The sequence below is a fragment of the Python bivittatus genome, unplaced genomic scaffold (assembly GCF_059951505.1).
Source record: "Python bivittatus isolate LINGU-HERP-01145 unplaced genomic scaffold, Pbiv_v1 ctg000430_np1212, whole genome shotgun sequence".
In the NCBI taxonomy this organism is placed as follows: Eukaryota; Metazoa; Chordata; class Lepidosauria; order Squamata; family Pythonidae; genus Python; species Python bivittatus.
Genome location: NW_028277071.1, coordinates 1488177 through 1510189, shown reverse-complemented (window position 1 = coordinate 1510189; position 22013 = coordinate 1488177). Strand labels below are relative to the sequence as shown.

Below are 22013 nucleotides of genomic sequence, written 5' to 3'. Positions count from 1 at the left end.
CTCTTGAATGGCTGGCAACTTAATGCAAGATGAAGCTGTTTTATCTGCTCAGTTTCCACCTTTGAAATATGCAAGACTTTACTGGAAAGGGGTGGGGGGGGGAATCCCCTTTGGTAATTCTTTGCCTTGGGTGAATTTGCCACCTAGAGTTTCTTGGGTAGATGGGTGGCCATATAAATTGAATTAATTAATAAGTAAATAAAATAAACATAGGATGTAGGCAATCAGAACACTATCGTTTTGAATGGGTTCCCCTGTTTTGTTTTCCTGGGGTTGGAAAAATGAAGCACAGAATTAAGATAAAACAAAGTGTAGTACACCCCCACAGCATTTCAACCAATCTGATGGCCGTGACTGGGAGCAGGTGGAACTATTATTACAGAAACCTATATAAATTAGAGTTTGTGAGTGCTTGTGAGAAGTTGTGTGATTGTCTCTTACTGAAAGAAGCTAATATTAGCAGGGTGCTGTAAAGAAACAGCTTTTTCTCCCCGATATGCATTCTCTTGTGTCTGTAGGGTATGTGACTGATTTTCTTCTCATTTGAGGGGTGGAGAAGGGATGTTTGTTTGAGAAAGTGTTTGTCTTTTGCTTTAAAACATTAGAAAAACTCAGAGTGATCCTAAATGTGAAGTTTTTTTAAATTAGGAAGGCTGAGGAAATGGCCTTGGGGTGTGATTAAAAACTGGACATGAATGTTTGGAATTTGGAGAGAGGGGTGTATGGAATATAATCTCCTGAAAGATTAATCAAGTTATGCTTTGTTTAGAGAAACCTGAAACATAGAACTGCTGTTTGAACAGAGTTTTTTTTTTTTAAGGTGGCACAAATGTGTGAACTATTTATAGAGTTGTGAAATATGTTCCCCAGCTGAACTGTGTTCTTCTAAGCCAGTGTCCTGGTTCACAGGACACCCAGCACCACAAACTGACTATAGGCTGAGTTTTCAAAGCCTTCAGGCTAAAATATCTTTGGCTACTTTGGGGTTCAGGGGGTCCGGTGAACACAGCTGTTGTCAATTCAGGGTTAAGTTTTGTAACAAAGTGGAACAGTGTGAAGTCTTTCCTCTTCTCTAAGGTATAAATTTTCCCATTTTTTGCTCTTCCTTAGTAGCCAACACAGGCTTGCTCCATAATCATTTAATTGGGGATTTCACCTCAACTGTGAGCACGGACATCTCCATCATGTAGCTCCTATGTAAGCTTGTTACCAAAAGATCCGTGTTAGAGAAATACTGCGAATGTATTGTAGTGTTCCCCAAACCCAGGAGTCTTGGAGGGCATTAGATAATGATTCCCATCATACCTAGCTTGTGGATAAGGGTTGATAATTTTTTTTTCTTTAGTAATTTTTATTAAAGATTTTGATGACAAGTAAAAGCAAATACAAACTAAACTCAGAGATAGAAAGAGCAAAAAGTGCAAGGAAAGAAAAAGAAAAAGGTAAAAGAAAAATATTTAAGGAAGTGACTTATCTTCATCACAGGGGTAAACAAACTTAATGCTTCACCCCCTATAATGTTACAGATATCTCTTCTTCCCATATGCAAATCCATAAATCAACAGGGTTGACAGAAATTCTGATATAGCACCTATGGAACTCCAAATTTAAGATCCTGATTGAGAGGTGACAGGTTAATCTTTTAACCAATTCTACAAAGCTGCCTTGAGGATAAATGAAAAGGAGCTTTGTTGCTTTGAAATCTATGGGTGGAAAAGTAAAATCAGAATAAATACATCATTGATGCATATGCAGCTCTCACTTATAGAAACCTCGAGACCACTTTTTTCTCTTGTCAGGAAGAAAATATAGCACATGATTGTCATTTAACTAGTTTACTGTGTAAAATTAGCTTTCAGATCATGCAGATTATGGTAACTCTTTTATTCTTTCTTTGAGCTGACTAAATCTAGAAGCTATGAAGTAAATACTGTACTCACATTGCAGAAAAAAATCCGCAGAACTAATCCCAAACAATATTTATTTTCTTTGTGAACCAGAAAAAGAAACTTTTCCTTTTGTTACTATGTTATGCATGTTCACTGGACAATAAGCCTTACTTCCATGGGGAGCAGGACTGAGAGGTTATGCAAAAGATATCTGAATTGCCAGCATTAAGGTGACCTGGGTGATCTTGAAAAACTAAGGAAGGTTTTTACCTGGATGGGAAATCACTAGAAAATCCCAGGGCTGTAGGCTAATACTGGAAAATCAAAAACAGAAAATATCCATAAAGAAGGTAAACTATTTCCATTTGTTTCTAAGAAAATGCAGTTGGGTCCATGAGGACATGGTTTGGCTTGTACGTCAATCCTAGAACACCAAGATGTTTGGCTGTTTTGTAATGTTTTTTCTTTCCCCCTGATTCCCAGGATAGACGTGTATGTGCATTTTGGTGAATAGAGAATTTGCAGTCTTGCACATTTTTTAAAGTTGGCTTTATTAAGGCACTCTTTGAGTTGATAGAACCAGTCAAAATGGTCCCCAGCTATTATTTGTATGGATGTTATGGATTTTTCAAGATGGTGACCCCCAGATCCTGAAACATCTGGCAGGCAAGCCGTTTGGTCAAAGATGCTCTAACAACACCTCTTGATTTCAAAACTGTTGCCTCTTCTTCAATAGCCTTGAATATTCAAAGATGACTGCCTTTCTATTCCATCTGAAACATATTCCAAGGCCTACAGTAGTTTACTGGTTCAGCTTATCCTCTGTCTCCCATTCTGAAATCTGTGTTTCCAGTTTCAGGTTTCTCTTTTTGCCAGAGAAGATCACACAAAAATGATGGTATCTCCATTTCTTAATTTCTTCTCTGGTGTTGCAGGATATGGTTCCACCTCATCTTTTCTCTGTAGCCCCATTCTTCTCTCCATCTCATGAATTTAAAAAAGTGACTTAATTTTTTGCCTTTGTTTCTCCAATAGTATCATCCTATTCTATACATTTGTGAGCCAGGAGGTCGTGTCTATACCTTTCCCCACAGGTAAGCATTGGTTTTGGAGGGGTGGTGAAGAACACTTCTGGTTTTCCGTTTTAATACAAATTGATCCAATTCGCTCTTCTCAATCTTCTGCACCAGCCTTCTGCAAATCAGTGATGGGCTATTACTTCACTTTTCTAAATTTGGCAGTGCTGCCTTCAGCTGCAAAAAAGATGTGTGTGGAAATGGCTAGGATAGGGGAAATCACTCGCAAAAATATAAGTAAAATGCAAGAAGTGGCCATTGAATTTCTGTGCAGACTGAAAGTAATAAAATAGCAAAGTGATGTGCTAATAACTTAGACCAAAAAAACAAAACAAAACAAAACTGAGCTGGGGGCAGGAGAATGAGAAATCAAATTTTGCAGGGCTGCCTGTGACTTTGGCTCACAGCACAAGCTAACCTGAAACCTAACGAACCCTATTATGGTTTAACGCAATATGTGAAGCCAATCTCAAGAATTTGCAGGGGCAAACAGGATAGCTGAGTTTAAGGAGACAATAGGAAAATGCTTTTCTGTTAGCTGCAAAGGGTGGGAGAGTCTTGTTAACTTTATTAGAAAAATTATTCCCTTTCTCGAAAGGGGCTGTGCGGACTGAATGTCGGGACCGCTACTTTTGGGTATGGCTGGACAAGTCTGCATTGGGAGAAAGCTCATGGAGTTACAGTGTCTTGAGTAAGTAAACAGGCTGGTAAGGATTCACGTCCGCTAGAGTTTAGGTAGGGCTGACTAGTTTCTCAGTGGCAGAAATATTTAGCACATGCTCAAAGGGGGAGATGGGTGGTATATAAATTTAATAACTAAATAAAATGCACGCTTGTTCCTGAGTTGAACTCAACTAAAATAAACTCTGGGTTGTCTCATTATGGTCCTAAAATCTCAGTGTAGCCTCAAATGCTAGTTTGCCTTTAGGCACCTCCTTTGATACCTACCATGTACCATACTCCATCCTACCGTATTTTATTTTTTATTTTTTTAATTTTTAGTTTTTATGTTTGAAAGGAAGATCATAGGATGTAAAACACCTCCTATTAGCATAACCTTTATTTCCTGAAAATACATTTTGGCCCTAGAAATACCCCAGAGCAGTGCTTCTCAACCTTGGGAACTTTAAGATGACTGGACTTCAACTCCCAGAATTCCCCAGCCATCATGGCTGGCTAGGGAATTCTGGGAGTTGAAGTCCAGTCATCTTAAAGTTGCCAAGGTTGAGAAGCACTGCCCCAGAGGCATTTTTAGAAAATAAACATGATGGGGGGGGGGGGAGAATGGATGTAAGTTGGAATGCAGTGCTTGGCTTGGAAGTTTGTCTCCCTACCCAGATAGGGGGGAAAACCCAAATAAATACTGGAGATAGGAAGCTGTTGGAAGAGGTGGAAAGGCTGTGAGGAGCAATTTCAACAGTCTCCTTCCAGTATTGTGTTTGCTTTTGACCACCATGGCAGCTATTTTTGAAAGTGCCTACAGCATCTCAAAAATCTGTGTAGTCCTCTTGTCTTAAAGAGGTTGGGTACCCCCGTTCTGGAATGATGTTCATTAGAATTGTATCAAGCCCATCCAGCAGACTGGGGAAAGTTTAAGTGATTTTAAAGGAGGAGATAGAGTTGGGGGGAAACCGTACATTCCCATTATGAACTTGCTTACGTAAAATGAGTTTCTAATGCACTTCTTTTCCAGTTATGTAGCTGGAGATTGGATGTTGAAACAGGGCCCTAATTTACTTATTTCACAATACTTGTAGCTCCCCTCCAGTCCGCCAAGATTCTGGGAGGTTTACAATACGGAGCAATAAAAAGAAGAAAATAAACCCAAAGAGACTACAGAATAGATGAGTCTAACTATAAGGTTCACCTGGAATTGATCAGAAGCAAAGGAATGATGGATTAAAATGGCCTTTAAGGCCTTGTACAATGCAAGGTGGGAGGGGTCACAAAGTGTCTCTGCTGGAGCCTGTTCCGGAGTATGGGGTCAACCATGGAGACAGCCTGAAATCTCATCCTCGTGGGAACTTCACAAGATAAGAGATGCAAGGCCTCCCTAGGCCTTCAGACTGAATGGGTAGGGTCACTTCTGGTCCTGGATTTTTCTGGGAGCTAATTTTATTTATTTATTTATTTAGATTGAAGGCTCCTTTTCTTGCAAGACAAATGGTGTTGGTACAGGGAACCACAAGAGCAAATGATGCTACTGACTGGCTTGGATGATGGACTTGTTTCTTCTTTTCCCTAGATGAACTTGGCCAGCGTATCCCTGTGACTGAGCACATTGCTGCTCAGTGTGGGTTCACCCATGGGGTTGACCTATATGGAAACCCGGAGATCCGTATCTCGTTCCTGGCTTGTTCCATCCACAATGTGGTAAGACTTTTGCCCTGCCTTGCTTGAAACTGGGCTGGAGAGTTTGAAAACAAAGATGGTTGTCCCAAATTTTGCTGGAAGAATGGAAGTCTTCCCCAAGAAAGCAAAGACTTGTTTAGACTTTGGGAAAAGCAAGGATTCCTCCCCCGCCCCACAAAAAAAACCCATAAGCCATTACAGGCATGTTATAAACAAGAATAAAAGTAAAGATGCCCTCAAATCACGATTGACTCGTGGTGATTGCATTTCTGCAGTTTCGGGGCAGCGTTAGAGAGCTAGTTTCTCATTGTCTCCTTCTGAGGTGTCTTTTTTAATCCCCAATCCAGCCTTAAGCTTTTGGATTCCCTTGTGGTCCCTCATCCAAGTACTAAAACTTGCATCTAAAAGCAAAGTTCCTTTTCCCTATGTTCTAGAGCTAACAAGAGCTGAAGATCCTAAGGTAGAATCAAGTAAAAAAGAATGATGGATCCAGATCTCCAGGCCTAAGGTTCCTTCCAAAGCCAGGTTCTTCAACCCAATTGAGACATTTTTTTCACCGAGTATACTCTTTAACTTCCCCTGCCCAGTTTGACCAGGATTTCAGCCTCCAGCTCCAGGTGGAAGTAACCAGCCTTGATAACCTAACTACTGCTTATGAAGTGTCCATGAATTGTCCCCTTGATGTCCCATGGAGTCCTCGTGAGATTGTATGTGAGGAAAATTACATGGAGGTGGGTAAAATAAGAACACAAGCATATTGATGGAATTCTATGTAGCAGAGTGGAATCTCTCTTCACTTGGATTAAATCAGTTGAATTTGCAAACTGTTTGAGCATGCTCTTTTTAAAAAGTCTAGCATCTTTGCATAGATACTGAAAAAAGACAGAAGATATGGTAATAGTGCAGAAGACATAATGGAGTATCTGCTCCCACCAACCTTTACAGCGTATCAGCCCTTTGAGGACCCTAAATTGCCTTCTATTTCATGTAATGCTTTGTAGCCTTGTAGGCTTCCATTTTTTTGCATGCTGAGATTTTTTTTTTAAAGACTAAACTGTCTTGGAAGTCCTTCAAGAAGAGTTTCACCCAACCTGGGGCTTTCCAGATGTGTTCAAACTGCATTCTCAGTTGCATGGCCAGCTGGGGCACCCAGTGGGGAAATGTTCTTGTAGATGAAAAAGGCAAGGAGAGAAAGAGATGAGTAGTGTTACACATCAGCACCTTGTGTGAAACTAGCTATTGTAATTTGTAATCCATGGTTGTGCATGTTGTGCAAACCCAGCCAAAAGATTCTTTCTCTGTGGTGGCACCTGCTTTCTGGATTGTGGCCTCTGCCCCTTCCCCCAAATATTTGTGAGGGATCTACGAAGAGGTCTTTGAGAACCTAAAAGACTTCTGTCTTCACCCATGTCTTCCCTGAATGAGTAGGTGAGCCATTCCTGATTCTTTAATAAATGCCTTAGATCAGTGTTTCTTAAACGTTTTGTTCTCAGGATCCCTTCCCACTTTTAAAAATTATGGAGGAACCCAAAAGAGCTTTTGTTTGTATGGGTTATATTAATATTTACGGTATTAAAAATTAAGCCTGACACATTTGTAGAATATTTATTGAATCATGCAAAAATAATATTAAATCCATTACATATTAACATAAATAAAATATTTTTCATGAAAAAAACCCTATATTTTTTAACAAATACAAAATAACGAGAGTAACATTGTTATAAATGTTTGCAAATATCTTCACTATCTGGCACATAATTTTAATTTTACAGACCCCCTGAGAGGGTCTTGGAGGACCTCTGTGGGTCCTCAGATCACACATTTAAGAAATGTTACCTTAGATTAATTACTGTCTATCAATTTCATGGTGATCCATATTGAGAGAGGATCTTATGGAAGCGGTACAGAAGTAAATGTTTAACGAAAAAGAAACCCTGGCTTAATACAATACGGGAACTAGGTTTAAGCCTTCCTATTGGTCGATACTGCTATATTTTGAGCATACAGGCTCCAGAATGTTGAAAGCTGCAGACTGCAACGTCCAGCACCAAGTTGGGAGAGTGCTTTTGTGCAGGGGAACTACACTTGGGGAGACAAATTTCAATCTAGAAGAGATTCCTATTCAGCAATCCTTGCAGAACAGAACCACCTCTGTTGGGAAGCCACTAAATTAAATGGGGAAGCAGAATATGGATGTAGGTGGAGAGGTGGGTGTTCAGCTGCTAACGTTGCATCCACTCCAGGTTTCTGTCCGGCGGGCAGTCCCAGGAATAACAAGTGAGGCCTTGAACGAAGATTGGATTGCAGCGTGGCCTGTGGTAAGGATGCTGGTTGCAGTGGGTACCAAGTTGGATTAATGTTGGGGCAATTGGAAGGGGAAGCTTGGTGCTCTTCTTTTGTGTAATTGGTATAACTGAGCATTCTCCAATGCTATGAAATTATATTTGGGTCCAGAACCATCTCTCCCTTGGTTAGGATAATGCCCCCATCAGCCAGTAAATGCTAAAATCCTCCAGTGTGTGAACTTCAATTCCCAGAATCCTCAACAATGGCCTCAACGGCTGGGAAATTTGGGGAGCTGGAGTTTATACATGTTAAGGATGCTTAATTTAGGGAAGGTGGCATCTCTGATCTCATTTTTTTTTCTTTGGCCTGGAGAAATAGAACCACGGGCTTGTATTAGGATTCTGGCTTTAGGATTAGATGCAGCTGTATATGGGTGAGAAGGAGGCATCTTTGCTTCTGGCAGTTCAAGGTTTTGGGCAGCAGATTCTGTCTGTAGCCTTAGGCTCCACAGCTTCTGTGCTGGTGGCTTCACTGATCCATGAAGGAGGGTTTTTATACAACTTACTGGCAGGACTCTTAATAAAAGCCTGCATCTCCTAAAAGAATCTGTAGCACACAGTTAATTCTTCTTATCTCAACAGAACAAGCCTTGCATTCAATAAATTTTGCATGTAACACAATTCTACAAATACTGCAATTTCATTGATACCTAAAAACACCTTTTCTTCATAAATGTAAGCCTCAAGCAGGGACTGGATATCTGAAGGTGCCCTTCCTTCTTTTTCTCATCTTGCAGGCCCAGGGGGCTATGAACCAAGTCTGGCAAGTGATCTTCCATTTCCAAAATGACTCCCTGCAGGACATGATGGCCACCCAGGCCCACGCCTTGGGCTATGGCTTTAATACTACAGCCACTCGTGTTCTCTTCCGCAGCCCTTATAGCACCCAGCAAACGGAGGTGACTATGGTAAGTGAGGGGAAGGTCCATCATTTACTGACTCTAGTGCTGAATTAAGATTCAGAGGCTTAAGGTCTGGTGCCACCAGAAAGGGAGCTGAGATAGAAGCTGGGGATTGTTTTGAAGAGCCTATGGCTGTGAGAGCTGGACCATAAAGAAGGCTGAGCGCCGAAGAATTGATGCCTTTGAACTGTGGTGCTGGAGAAGACTATTAAGAGTCCCCTGGACTGCTAGGAGGTCAAACCAGTCAATCTTAAAGGAAATCAACCCTGATTGCTCATTGGAAGGATCGATAATGAAGCTAAAGCTCAGATACTTTGGTCACCTAATGCGAAGAGAGATCTCTTTGGAGAAGACCCTGATGCTGGGAAAGATTGAAGTTAAAAGGAGAAGAGGACGGCAGAGGATGAGATGGTTAGATAGCATCACTGAAGCAATGAGCATGAAACTGAGCAAACTCAGGGAGGCAGTGAAGGACAGGAAGGCCTGGCGCAATATGGTTCATGGGGTCACGAAGAGTCGGACACGACTTAACGACTAAACAACAACACACCTTGAGAGACTCTAAAACTGACTCTGGTTTGGATCTCAGAACATATAAGGCTAAGGTGTGGCTGGTTCATTTGCTGCATGAACTTGAAGTGGTTAGTTTAGGGTTCAGAGTATTCTATGATTAATCCAGTAAACCATGTTTCAGTTGACCATGAGTTTGTGTCCTAGCCATGAAGAGCCACAAGTTGCAATATATTGAAATCTCAAAAATTGTTCCATTTTGCCTTGCATCCGTGGTAGTCAAGTGTACAAGCAGCATGATGGATGCTGGAACAAAGCTGAAATGGTTTAAGACAGTGTTGTCCAAACTTGGCCACTTTAAGATGAGTGGACTTCAACTCCCAGAATTCCCCAGCCAGCATGGCTGGCTGGGGAATTCTGGGACTTGAAGTCCACTCATCTTAAAGTGGCCAAGTTTGGACAACACTGGTTTAAGAGATGATTTCCTCTCCAGATGTGTGGGTCTCTAGGTTTGATTGCATGATAAAGCATGGCCGATCAGCAGACTAGAGTACCTGGAGGACAAACATCCTGAAATCTTAACCAGGCCTGACTTGTTAAAGCACATCTCTCTTCCCATTGCAAAATTGTTAGAAAGCCTGATTGAATGAGCATAACCTGACTCGGGGTATGCCGATTCTGAGAGGCTATGGAGCATTTCCAGTTCAGGAAGGCCTTTGGCCAAAGGACACATTGTAGGATGGGTGATTTTTGATATCATGCCTTTCTATATGCTGGAATTTTTAGGTAGGTCCATTGCTCCACTAATTGATGTACTCCCCAGTCCAAAAGCCCTCTGGGTGGATTACACAAAAATTGCATCACTCTGTCCCAGTTGGCTCATCCAGATCTGTTGGGACTGCAGTTTTTAGCTAAGGTGTAAAGGCTCATCTTGATCCCATCTTGCTAGGTTTTAGCACCAGGATAAATGGTGTCTCCTGCCTGTTCCTTCCACTGTAGGTGCAGGGCTTGGAAGTGGAGGTGGCCCGAGCCATGGTTTTCTACAAACAGGCCTGGATGATCCTAATGGTGGATACTGCTGTTGCGTGCCCTGTCAGTGAGTCACTTGCTGTTTTTTTTTTTTTTCCTGTCCCTTGATATCTAACAGATGAAAACATGGTACTTCTCTTTTCCATCCTTAAATCATGCATCGTGGGTGAACCAACCTTCCTTCCTTCCTTCCTTCCTTCCTTCCTTCCTTCCTTCCTTCCTTCCTTCCTTCCTTCCTTCCTTCCTTCCTTCCTTCCTTCCTTCCTGACTTTGAGCAGCTTACAAAATAAGAGAATAAAGACCAAGATGTAGATACCCTAAAAAGAACCAAGTTCAGAGAAACCAACAACCATCTGATAAACCCAAATACCATGCAAAGGGTCCATCGCTCCTTCTAATCCAAGATCTAGGAGAAGAGCTAGGTTTTAAGAGCTTGATCTTCCCAGCAGGGTTTTACTGAGAGTGCCTATAATGTGTACCCCAAATTACAGATATCTCTGCCAGCCCCCAAAAGAGCTGATCTCTTTATTATCAACACCATACAATTTCAGCTTCTTTCCCCTGCAGATCCTCCCACTTTCACTGCCACCACCTTTCGCTGGCCCAGTCCACGGATCATGCCATCGCTGGTGGCATTCCCCCATCAGTACAAAGATGAATCCATTGAGATGGGCGTGGATGGGCGCCGAATTGATAGGACCACGATTGTGCAGAATGGGTACATCTTCCTGACGGATACCAACTTCATCAGCATCACAGTACCAATTGGGGCTGCTGGAGGACTCACTGAGGTCAGTGCTGGGGAGAGCTCCTTTTCCTGGGGGTGGAATATCTTCTGGGGAGAAAAAATCACTGTGAAAGCCTTGCAAGCCATCAGACTTCTCAAGCTGTAGCTTCTTATTTTTTCCTTCCTGTAAAAATGTGGATGTTTCATTCCTGGATGGAGGCACCTCTGTATCCTTGCCCCAACTTTTTGTGCCAATGAACTGTGGATCATACGGCGATGCACTGAAATTGCCTCATTTCCGTATTGTGGCAAAGATATTCACAGAAGTATTTTCCTGTACAAGATTTCACCAGCAAGGAAATGTACAGGCAGCTGCTTTTCTACTTCACTGAGTTGAAGGTTTTGCTGGTAAATGACAGGGCGCTTATGAAAGCAAAACCAGTCCCCCAGTTTAGTTGGCTATTGTTAGAAGCCCTTCTAATCATGCTGTGTTGGCAAAAATCTGCCTGGGGACAGCCTGATGCAGTCTTTTCTGCATTGGCCACTGAATTGTGGAATTGCCCTCCAACAAGAATATGAAAATATATATGGAGTAGATGTTCCATGTGTTGGTAAAATACATCTATTTAGGAGAACGGGATTTTTAGTAGCAATATTATTGAAAGGATATTTCATTTTGTGTTCATTGAACCACTTTTATCTTGTGAATGATGTTAAGATGGGAAGTAATTCATTTTAATAATATATTGCAAGGAAGGTGCTTCTGAAGTTGGATGGTAGAAAGGACAACTCTTCGGTGGTATCTCAAATCACCAGCTCTAAGCAAAAGTGGTGACAGAATTCATAACAAGAGACTTGCTAAATGAGATCCTCATGGTGCATCCGGCTTTTCACAAAGGGGAATCTCATAAACAAGGAGCAAAAATGGTAATTGGGAGTTTTCCCAGCTTGGTGACCTGGAGTTATGCTGGAACTGCAACTGTACAAAATTCACAGCAGGCACGACCCTTCAGTCTTCATGACTAATCATTATCATCACCGTCACCAACCTGATTCTTCCCGCACATCCACAGAGGAAAGGTCTAGATAACTAAGGATCAATGAAAGATAGAGAGCAGGAGCAGAAGGTTCCAGCAATTCCTTATATACAGGGCAATAGGTTTTGGGAAACCTATACCAAGAAGATGCTGCTTCTGGTTTTCAAGTTAACTAGACATTTCCTCCATGGAAGTTCAAGTCCACATGAGGCTCCTTCAAATACGTTCAGAGAAAGGAGAATAGCTGTGAATTCTGCAGGATCTGCAGAGTCATAAAGTTGGGAAGGGGTGCTATAAGCCAGTTTTTTTTCCAACTTGGGAAATCTTCCAGATGTGTGGGTTTCAATGAGTTGCTGGCTGTGGAGTTCTGGAAGTTTGACCCAGAAGCCGAAAGGCAATTGAGTCCAATTCAGGGTAGAGCACATACTGAAGGTGGCTGTCGCTACTCAGGAAAATGACCATCCAGAAGTTCTCTATTTCCCAGTCCTATTTCCAGCTATTGGGGTACCTTGATGGGGTCCCCACATCATGCTAAATCTTAATTAGGTTAGTCATGATTGGATGAATAAGCCACACTCGTGCAATGGCTGAGCATCTGCCATAGCTTACAGTCCATAATAGCTGCTTTTGCACAACATGTGAAAGCCGAACCAAACCACATTAGCTTGTTCCGTCAACTCGGCCCTCTGTCAGGCAGGAGGCTCGGAGCGCATGACGTTGGTCTGCTTCTTTCCAGAGTGACGTGATCGGCAATCGTTACGGCACTACGTATAGCATCAAACTCCTTTTGGACCGCCGATGGCAAGGAGATGAAAGTGACTGGACTCGTCACCGCATCTTAAAGTCTATCCGCACACCCTTTGCCCCTCAGATGCCGGTGCTCATCAACAGTAAGCTTTGCCCCATGGCTGGCTTTTCCTAGGCTGGGGAGCAGGTGCTGGAAGACATAGGCTGGGGCAGAGGCTTAAGATCTCATAGCAAAAAGTAAAATCATCTTTAGGCTGAGTTCACCTTGGAGTCCTTTTTTTTTTTTTTGCTTACAATGTGCTGGTTTTCCTTTCCAGTTTCCAGTCTCACCTTGGTGTTTCTGCTGGTCACCTTTCCCATTATTAAACAGGCCCACAGTCTGTTTAGCTTCTGAGTCTAGACAGGTTCAGCCATGCAACTCACCTGTTGAAGGTCTAGGCCAGTGTTTCTCAGCCTTGGCAACGTTATGATGTGTGGACTTCAACTCCCAGAACTCCCCATACCCTTTTTTTAGAGTAAAAAGGGGTGGGGCCTCAGTTGCTGGCTGGAGGATTCTGGGAGTTGAAGTCCACACATCATAATGTTGCCAAGGTTGAGAAACACTGATCTAGGCAAAATACTGGACATAGTTCAAGTTAGTAACCTGATAAATAACTTTTGGGAGAGTTTTGGGGATATCCTTTGCCTTGTATACCTTTCTTGAAGGCAAAAGAATTATAAAGTGAATTCTGGGGCCGATTCTTGCCACATACCTGTTCTGGTTTTGTTAGAAGCAATAGTGTTTGCAAAGGGGAGAGGTCAAGAAAGTCTAGATCAGTGTTTTTCAAACTTGGCAACTTTACGATATGTGGACTTCAACTCCAAGAATTCTCCAGCCAGCAACTGGGGTCCCACCCCTTTTTTCTCTCAAAAAAGGGTGCTGTTTCAATTGGGTGGCCCCCTTTTAATTTTTTTTTTTAAGACTTCCCCTGTGGACACTGCTGGAGAAGGAGATCTCTAGAATACTGTTATCCCAACTACATCTGGAAAATTGTCCTAGGCTTAGATCCCTCCAGCTGAAACCACTGATTGTCTTTAGACACGGTTCCAGAGAGAGGCTACTTTGATGTCAGCATAGGGAACTTCCTCCCTGATGTGGAACTGACTATGATTGCCATAGGCGCCAAACCGTTAATGCCACCAGAGCTCAAGGAACATGGCTTCAGCCTGGAGGAAGTCCTCAACCCCAACAACACCCGAGTTTTCATTCTCAAGGTCCCGTTCTCCAATCCTCTGGTGGAACAGAAGGTAAGGGAAGTTGCACGGCAAAGTTCAGGGAAGGAGAGCTTTTGCCCAAGTGGCAAAAGTCTGCAGCTTTGATTGATTGTGGCAGGTTACTCGTTTTTATTGCTCAAATGGGTCGATATCAACAACCTTGCTGAGTTGAGTTGCGCTGACCTTTTGTAGAAGATAGAGCATACTCCTTGGACTCCTTTTAGGCAAGCGTTTCCTAAAGTCACACCCTGCAGATGTGTATGACTACAGCTTCTCTAATCCCCAGCCATTCAGGTTGAGGGATTATGGGGTTTGTTGTCTAAACCGTGCTGGAAGACACTAAAGTGTTGTGTAACAGTGACCTTCCCATCCTAAAGTAACAACCTAGGAACCTACAGGTGAACTAAGTGGCATGTACATTTGTTCAATTTAATACATAAATGAATCTGATCTGCTTATTACACTAAGCCCTAATGCAATTGGTTTCAGCAGTGAACCTCCCCACTGTGGGTTATAAATCAGTCTGTTGTTTACTGTGATGTATCAGCCCAGCCAGTGGTGATTTATTTAACGAAGCTTGGCTTAGTGTAATATATGAACAGTTACTCCTTCAGCAACAATAAGATGGTTCCTCTGAGAATCACAACAGATTGAGAACAGCAGGAAATTGAGAATCTAAATGCTTCTGGCAGGGGGGCCCTATACGCCAATGGATCTGTTTGACTAAGGAACTCTTTCTTCTTGTAGTATCTGTATGGCAACATCAGGAGATATACTTTGCATCTCAAATACACATTTTTCCTGGTCCCGAAGAGCAAGTCATTTACCCATCCTGGAGTAATTGAATGCGAAGTCCCTGATGTTGGTGAGTCTGCCTGACCAAACTGATCCGGAGTGCTTCAAGTCATCTCCATCCAGCAAGGTGGTCTTTTTGACCAAGGATGGGTGGGACCAGGTAGCTTTGGAATGGAAACTTCTGATTTTCCCAATTGTAATGCTGCTTCCTTGATTTCCCCACATTATCATGCTGTACTTTCTGGATCATGTAGGGCAGGGAGAGAGAAACAGAACATAGAATTACCTGATTTTTAAAATAAGTCCCTGATGCCAAGGATATTTCAATATTTGCAATGTAAATTAGTGACATTGGTTGTATTTAGTATTTATCTTTTTTCCCCAGATCAGACTGGTAATGTCCCTCCTCTACATTTAAAAATAGTGTGGCACGGCTAATATTGTTTGCTGTTCTCCAATTTTTGTGAGGCTATTTTACCTTTAATTAGCGGCTTCCTCTGTTTTTATCAAAGCAATGATAGGAAAAGATGCTCCCAGGAACAAGGTTTTAATTAAAGTTGTAGTGGGACTCTACTGAATATAACTTGCTTTTTAAATAAGCATTACAGAAAAAAAATGGCCACCATGACATGCATTGTGTATAATAAATACTATGGCTGATTTGCACATGATTCTAAATGATAATATGGGTTTAGTTGTCTTTAGCTTTGAATAATACATGAGCTTAGCCACTGTGGTTTGTAAACTGATCTATGGCATGGTGGTCAAGTTAGAACCGCAGGAATACATGTAGATCGAAATCCCCCTTTTTCCTTTTTTTGTGACCCTGCAATATCTTGTAATTGTGCTGCCAATCTTGTTGGATATTTACTGGAGATCTGAATCAGGACTTCTACCCTTCTGAAGCTAGAAGTTCATGAAAATAGCCATACCAACAGAAAGACATGCAGTGTGATGTGGCGGTTAAGGTGTTGGAGTAAAATGGGGAGATGTCAATTCAATGTTATCCTCAGCCATGGAAACTCACTAGGTGACCTTGGGCCATTTGTTACCTTCTGCCCAACCTATCTCACAGGGGTGTTGTTGTAATTGTTACTTCCCCCTCCAATTCTTACCCTAGCTTCTTGAAGTCCCAGATGTGAATAAAATTGGTCTGACACAGGCACTAGCAAGCAAGGAAACTCCACCTCGCCTGCAAACAGGAAAAATTGGGGCAGTAACCCCATGTGTGACGTGGAGCCCCACTTAATACTTCAGCATCCCCTTGTCCACTGTGACTCTCCTTCAGCCTCTCCCTCAAAACACTGTATATCTCCTGGCCATCAAACATTACCCATTCTGGTTTATATCTTATGGGAACCAGGCCATCATGCCCTGTTCAACAAACCCTCTTAAAAGCAACCCTGATTGAGCAGGAGGTGCAAAGCTGACCCTGAAGCTCTCTGTTTTTCTTCTTGGATCTGATTGCTCTTGTTGTCCAGTTCTTCCAGTGTTTGAGGGCTTCTGCGAAGCAGGACAGATTGGCTTGGTGATGACCCGTGGGAACTTGGATCGCTACTGGATTCCTTATGTGGGAAGCCTTCAGCTGACAAACGAACTAGCAGTGTCGCAGAACTACACCGTTCAAGATGATGGCAACTACTTCTACCTATTGGTGCCATTCTTGGCTACTGGCTTGGTGTATGAGGTGTGTTGGAGGTAGAAACTCAGCAGGAACTCTGGCTAAAGGAAGTGCTCCTGAGCACAAGCGGAGCGTGAAGGAATGCTGGGTGTATTATTGATTTACTTGCTTACTTCCTTACTGGGGCTTATATCTTGCTCCAATCCAGCAGGCCTCTAAGCAGCTTCTTGTGGGGGCTGCTTTGATCTTGGGCAGGAAGCTAGTCCAAAGAAGGAGGGCTGCAGCAGAGAAGGTTTGATTCATTAGATCCTGTAGATGATAATCTCCAAGGAAAGAGACCTGGAGTGTCAGTCTACTTTGCTCAAGCTTATTGGATGGCAGAAGCTACTGAAGATAGGTAGTCTGAGAAATATCCATGTCCTGAGCTAAAGTGGGGCTTAAAAGGTGACTTATGTGTGTAAAGTCCAGTTAAAAATATAAAATGCTCCTGATACTATCTTGGGTGGAGAGTATGACTGTAGCCAGCTATCAGTGCTAACAGACCCTCACTGTATTTGAAATAAAAGCTAAACATATTTCTTAATAAATCTTTCATGAGGATAGAAGAGTCCTGCCTAAACTATACCCAATACCTGAAGGGCTGTTACAAGGAAGAGGGTATGGATTTATTCTCTGTAGGACAGGACAGAGGGAGATCCAGACCTGAAATAAGGAGGAATTTCCTGACTTGAGAGCTATTAAGCAGTGGAACAACCTCCCTCCTGGAGTTATGGGGCTCTATCACTGGAGGCTTTAAAGCAAAGGTTGGACAGCCCTATGATGATGGGATGGTCTGAAGATCAGGGGGTTGGATTAGAAGATCTCCTAGAAGATCTCTTCCAATCTTCTGATTATATGAGAAGGAAGCATAAAAGGAAGTCACAAAGTTCTTTCTATGTCTTAAACCCAGAGAGCTATTTAACTCATTATAGGCTAGATGAGAAACAGAGGGGAAGGGTGTGAAGATCTTTCCCTCTAACTGTCTCTTGTCATTTGTTCTGGTCAAAAGGTTCTTAGGAGCAAAGAGATGGTGCAACCTCCAAGGTTAGCATGCTGTGTTGGGGTGCTGCCATGGAACCGTCTCCAACCTCTCTCTTTCCCCCAATGGCTCAGGATATCTCTCTCCATGGAGTTACTGCTCGGCTAGATTTCAGCCTGCGGGATAACAAGACACTGCTGGCAATGGTGGATTTCTCCAGGTCTTGTGTCTTCCCTACTGGAAAACTGCTTGGTGAGTCAAGATACATTACAGTGGCTGGAACATCCATTGAGTGATCAGAAAGAAGTGGGATTTGGCCTAAGCAGGTGTGCTCGGGTCTTTCAACCCCAGGTAAAGCTAGTAGAAATGTCCTATTTTCACAACGGCACTGCAACTTCTCATTTCATTTTCAAGGTGTTGGGTGTCTTTAAGACTGAAGCTAACCACCATCTCAGTAAAACCATCTAGCAAGGCCTTTCTTCTTTATAGTCCTGTCTCAGGTCCCCAAGGAATGGTTTGTACACCTTCTCTCCTCCCAAATTCCCATCTGGGGCTCCTGTGAGATCTTGTGCAGGGTTTTGGCACTGCCAAAGCTCATGAGGCTGACAGTCTTGTGAGATTTCAGCCTTTTTAACATTACAGTATTTTAATTTAATTCTGGGAAGTGGTGCTTGCTGGTTTAGGAGATTAGGCGTGACTGCTGGCCAACCCTGCTGTAATTTTGGAAGCTTGATTGTTGAGGATCCTGCTGTATATCGAATAACGGGCTGTCCAGGTATTCATTGCTTTAATGGTGTTTCTACTATTTAGATTTGATTTCAAATTTTTCTGAACTTCTTTGATATGTTTGGTAAAAGTATTTTCTTTGATTTGATTCTGTAATAAATCCGAAGCTTCCAAAACTCCAAAATATTTGTAGTCTTCCTCTGGCGCTATTGCCTTTATCAGATCTTTATTGTTAAGCTGTATTTCATCATCTTCAACACTTTTGCCTGCCTTTATGGCTATGGTTATTAAATTATTATAATTGTTGGTCTGACAGCCAGATGTTTAGACTAGATTTGGCATTTTTCTCCATCTATCAAGTCCTTCCCAAGGACCTGGGATAGGCAGATGTTGTTTGATGGTGTTAAAGGGATCGTCGCAGGATGTAAGATGCTCCAAGTGAAGCTGCCTTTTGCAATTGTCTCCTCCTCCTCCTCCTCCTCCTCATTATTATTATTATTATGCAGTATGCCTTTCCAATGGAACCATGACTGCTACAATACTCAGCTTGGATACTAAACCGGAGTTAAACCCCAGGAGAACCCATTTACGGGATAAGAACTGTAGGCCGGTAACAGTTGATGAAACCAAGGCCCTCTTCACTTTTCCTGTGGCCACCTGTGGTACCACCAGAAAAGTAAGTAAGAGTCTTTTGAATGTAGTTGGGACCCAAGTTGATGAGGAAGTGGAGTGTGGGGCAGCTGTTCCCCAGAGGAGTCATTCTTTATCCAAGAACTAGAAGTCATTCCATAGAGGACCTGCTGCTTCTGCATCACACTGCATTGCCTTCCTTCTGACTTAGATTCTGGGGAATTTGCAAGTCTCTTCTACTGGTTCTGGGCACAATTAAAAATTGTCCTATGAAACATAAACCTAATCAAAGAATAAACATTTGTTCCATGAGGTTTCAAAATGGGAGTGTTTCAAGATCTCAGAATTTTAGTTGTTGGCTTTTTCAGCTGGATCTGCATCTCAACAAGGAGCACTCCTGCACTTTCACTATTTCCATCCCCCTCCAAACCCTGTGAAATAGTTTAGAAATAACCCTCACACATTTTCAGGACAGCTGATCTTTAAATCCTGGAAATGCAGCATGTGCCGATACTGTACAGTTTCACTCATCCTTCTTCAGATATGTATTCAAGTACTTGACAATTAAAAAAAAAACCTTAGTGCTCAATGAGAGCCATCAAAGCATTTTCCCGTTTGGGAGATACTAGTATTACGAGTCCGGGGGAAGAAGGAGGCTAGGGTCTTGCCAGTAGAAAATGTCATGCCTTTCAAAATCTATGGAGTTCCACCACTCCAGGGCAAAGTGGAAATAAGTTATTCCCTGCTGATCTGGAAGAAAATTGGCCCCACCATTATGACATGGGGCCAGAAGTGTGACACTGAGTCAGAAAATGTCCCAAGATTTAAGATGTACAGGTAGTCCTCAACTTACGACTACAATTGGGACCAAAACTTCCATTGCTAAGCGATGCAATCATTAAGTGAGTTGTGCCCTTTTTTGCTGCAGTCCAGTGAATCACGCAGTTGTTAGGCAAATCCAGCTTCTCCCACTGACTTTGCTTGTCAAAAGCCTCCTGGGAATGTCGCAAATGGTGATCACATGACCCTGGGATGCTGCAACCATCGTAAATATGTGCCAGTTGCCAAGCGCCCGAATTTTGATCGTGTGACTGTGAGAATAATGTGACAGTCGTAAGTGCGAGGACTGGTTGTAAGTTGCTTTTTTCAGTGTTGTCGTAACTTTGAATGGTCGTTAAATAAATGGTTGTAAGTTGTGGACTATCTGTATTCTAGAATAGTCCTATGTCAATGGAGCTTTTTGTGTGACCTCCAAACCCAACCATATGGGATTTCCTTATTACTGCAAAAGAATTTGAATATGCCATAAAGCAGGATTCCCCTTGGTGGCGCATTCTGAGATATGTTCAGCCAACACTTCTGGTGAAGTTAAATGTTTTGTGTTGTCTCTTGCCTGTCCTCCTTCAGTTTGAAGGGAACTACTTGGTGTATGAAAACGAAGTGATCTTCGAGAGGGAGATGATTCCAGAAGCAAATCCTATCATTACCAGGGATCCTCAGTATAGGTAAAAAGCTAAAATCGACTCACCCAAGGGAAGATGGTCCAGCTGAGTCAATTGCTGGATGTTGCAAATTGTACAATATTGTGAAGGAAGGCTTCATGGCGCTGCTTTTCTTTCGGCTCTCTAGACTGACTCTGCGCTGCCGTTACCGGCTTAATGAGACCCTTCGAGCATGGGCCCAGCGATTACTGAGGGAGTGGGTGACCCCCGGACCCTACCCCCTTGGTCTCAGAGGTAAGAATGACTTGCCCTGCAGGAGATCCTTGACTAGGTCTTTCCTGGAGGTGGCTGACATGGCTTGATCAACAGTGCTGCTGACAGAGGACTGGGTGGTGGTGCTACAACGCCTAAAGTGTGGTAACGCAACTCCCCCCTCCCTCCAAGAAAAGGCTTAGAAACGAGCCATGCTCAGTGTGAAGCCACACAGTTCCAATATGTTTTAACCGAGATTTAAAGCAATCTAGCTACCTCTGTTAGCGTTCATACACTGTGCTAAGCTAGTACGTGGTTTCTTTCATTTTGCCTTAGCCTTTTGGGGATCCCACCCATCGTGGTTTGTTGAATAAACCACAGTTAACCAAGCCACGGCTGCCTGAACCAGAGCGCACTGCCTGAGCCAGGAGATTGAGGTTCTCTCCAGATGTTACTGGACTGAAAGCCAGCCAACAGAGGCAAATCATGAGGGATGCTGGGAAATGAAGTGCAGGCCATCTGCAGAGCCAGAAGGGAAGGGCCCGGAGAAGTTTAGTTCCCAGGCCCCCTCCCTTTGCTCCCCTAAATGCCGAACCCCATTTCTACGCAGTCCAAACCGGGCCCTTTTTCACATCGGTGACTGCAAGGCAAGGTAGTGGCTGTGTTTTTTAAACCCTTCTTGCTACAACATTTTTCTGGCTTGCCTGTTGTAGCATACCAGCGAAAGAGAGCTGCAAATGGACAGACCATCTCCCAGCCAGCAGGTGGCGCTTCAACAGGTGAGGCTTTGTTGCTTTCTCTGAAAAATGAACTCAGTGACGCGGTTTTCCTTCTTTGCAGTTGTGCAGTATAAGATTCCTAAAATTTCCTGGGTGGACATAGCGGAGAACTGGAGCTACACGGCTGAGATTTCTCTGACTGTATTGTGCCTGGAGCTCAACTGTGCTAAATTTGTCTGAAACTACACAAAATATCCGCCCTCTATATCAATAATCTCTTACTTCCTCCAAATCTAGACAATCATTGCTTTCTTGTTTCTTCTTTTATCCACAAATTCTTTCCTCTGTCATTTTTTCCCTCTATTTTAAAACCTGCCCTTTCAGGAATAGAATGAAACATTTACCCAAAAGCACTAGCTGTTCTCAGAAATATGCCCTAATGCTGATAAAGCAACTTCAAATTGATAATCTGGGAATTTAGGAGGGATGTTCTAAAACGCATTCCCCCCCCCTCCATTTTTTTCTGGAAAAAGCTACTGTTTGGAAGTATGAAGCCTTGACTTCTCTGGCTTCTCCAGTTAAAAAAATGGGCCGTGAGAAAGGCCTGGGAGTGCTAAAAATAGGACGAAAAAATCTGATACAAGACAGCGTGCTTGGTTTCTGGTGGGCAGATTGAGGCTTCTCTTCCACCAAGTGCTGATTTTATACTTTTATTTCTTACAGATGCAAAGGGGAAGGCATGGCTTTGGTTTCTACCTTTCAGTGTGGCTCTGTCTGGGGTAGCAGCAACGGTTGATACCATTCTGCCTGTCCAATTATTCGGCCGTTGAAACAACAATTAAACACACCCTTGAATGTCTTATCTCCATCTTTCATTTGGATATTGAACAAGTCCGAGGAAGGTTTCCAACAGGCGTGCCAATTCGATGGCTGCTTTTG

General features: G+C 42.8%; 1 protein-coding gene across 1 annotated transcript; it reads left to right on the top strand.

Moving 5' to 3' along the window:
* The first annotated feature begins 429 nt into the window (after window positions 1-429).
* On the top strand, window positions 430-21918 carry LOC103066695 (uncharacterized). Its single transcript, XM_025170981.2, has 19 exons — window positions 430-519; window positions 2925-2983; window positions 3564-3656; window positions 5211-5338; window positions 5905-6048; window positions 7564-7638; window positions 8403-8573; window positions 10077-10173; window positions 10674-10897; window positions 12607-12760; window positions 13696-13904; window positions 14619-14736; window positions 16148-16353; window positions 17440-17557; window positions 18538-18707; window positions 20069-20166; window positions 20291-20397; window positions 21069-21134; window positions 21798-21918. Exons 1-19 carry the CDS (start codon window positions 497-499, stop codon window positions 21902-21904), a joined length of 2367 nt encoding a protein of 788 aa, XP_025026749.1. The 5' UTR covers window positions 430-496; the 3' UTR covers window positions 21905-21918.
* The last annotated feature ends 95 nt before the right edge of the window (window positions 21919-22013 follow it).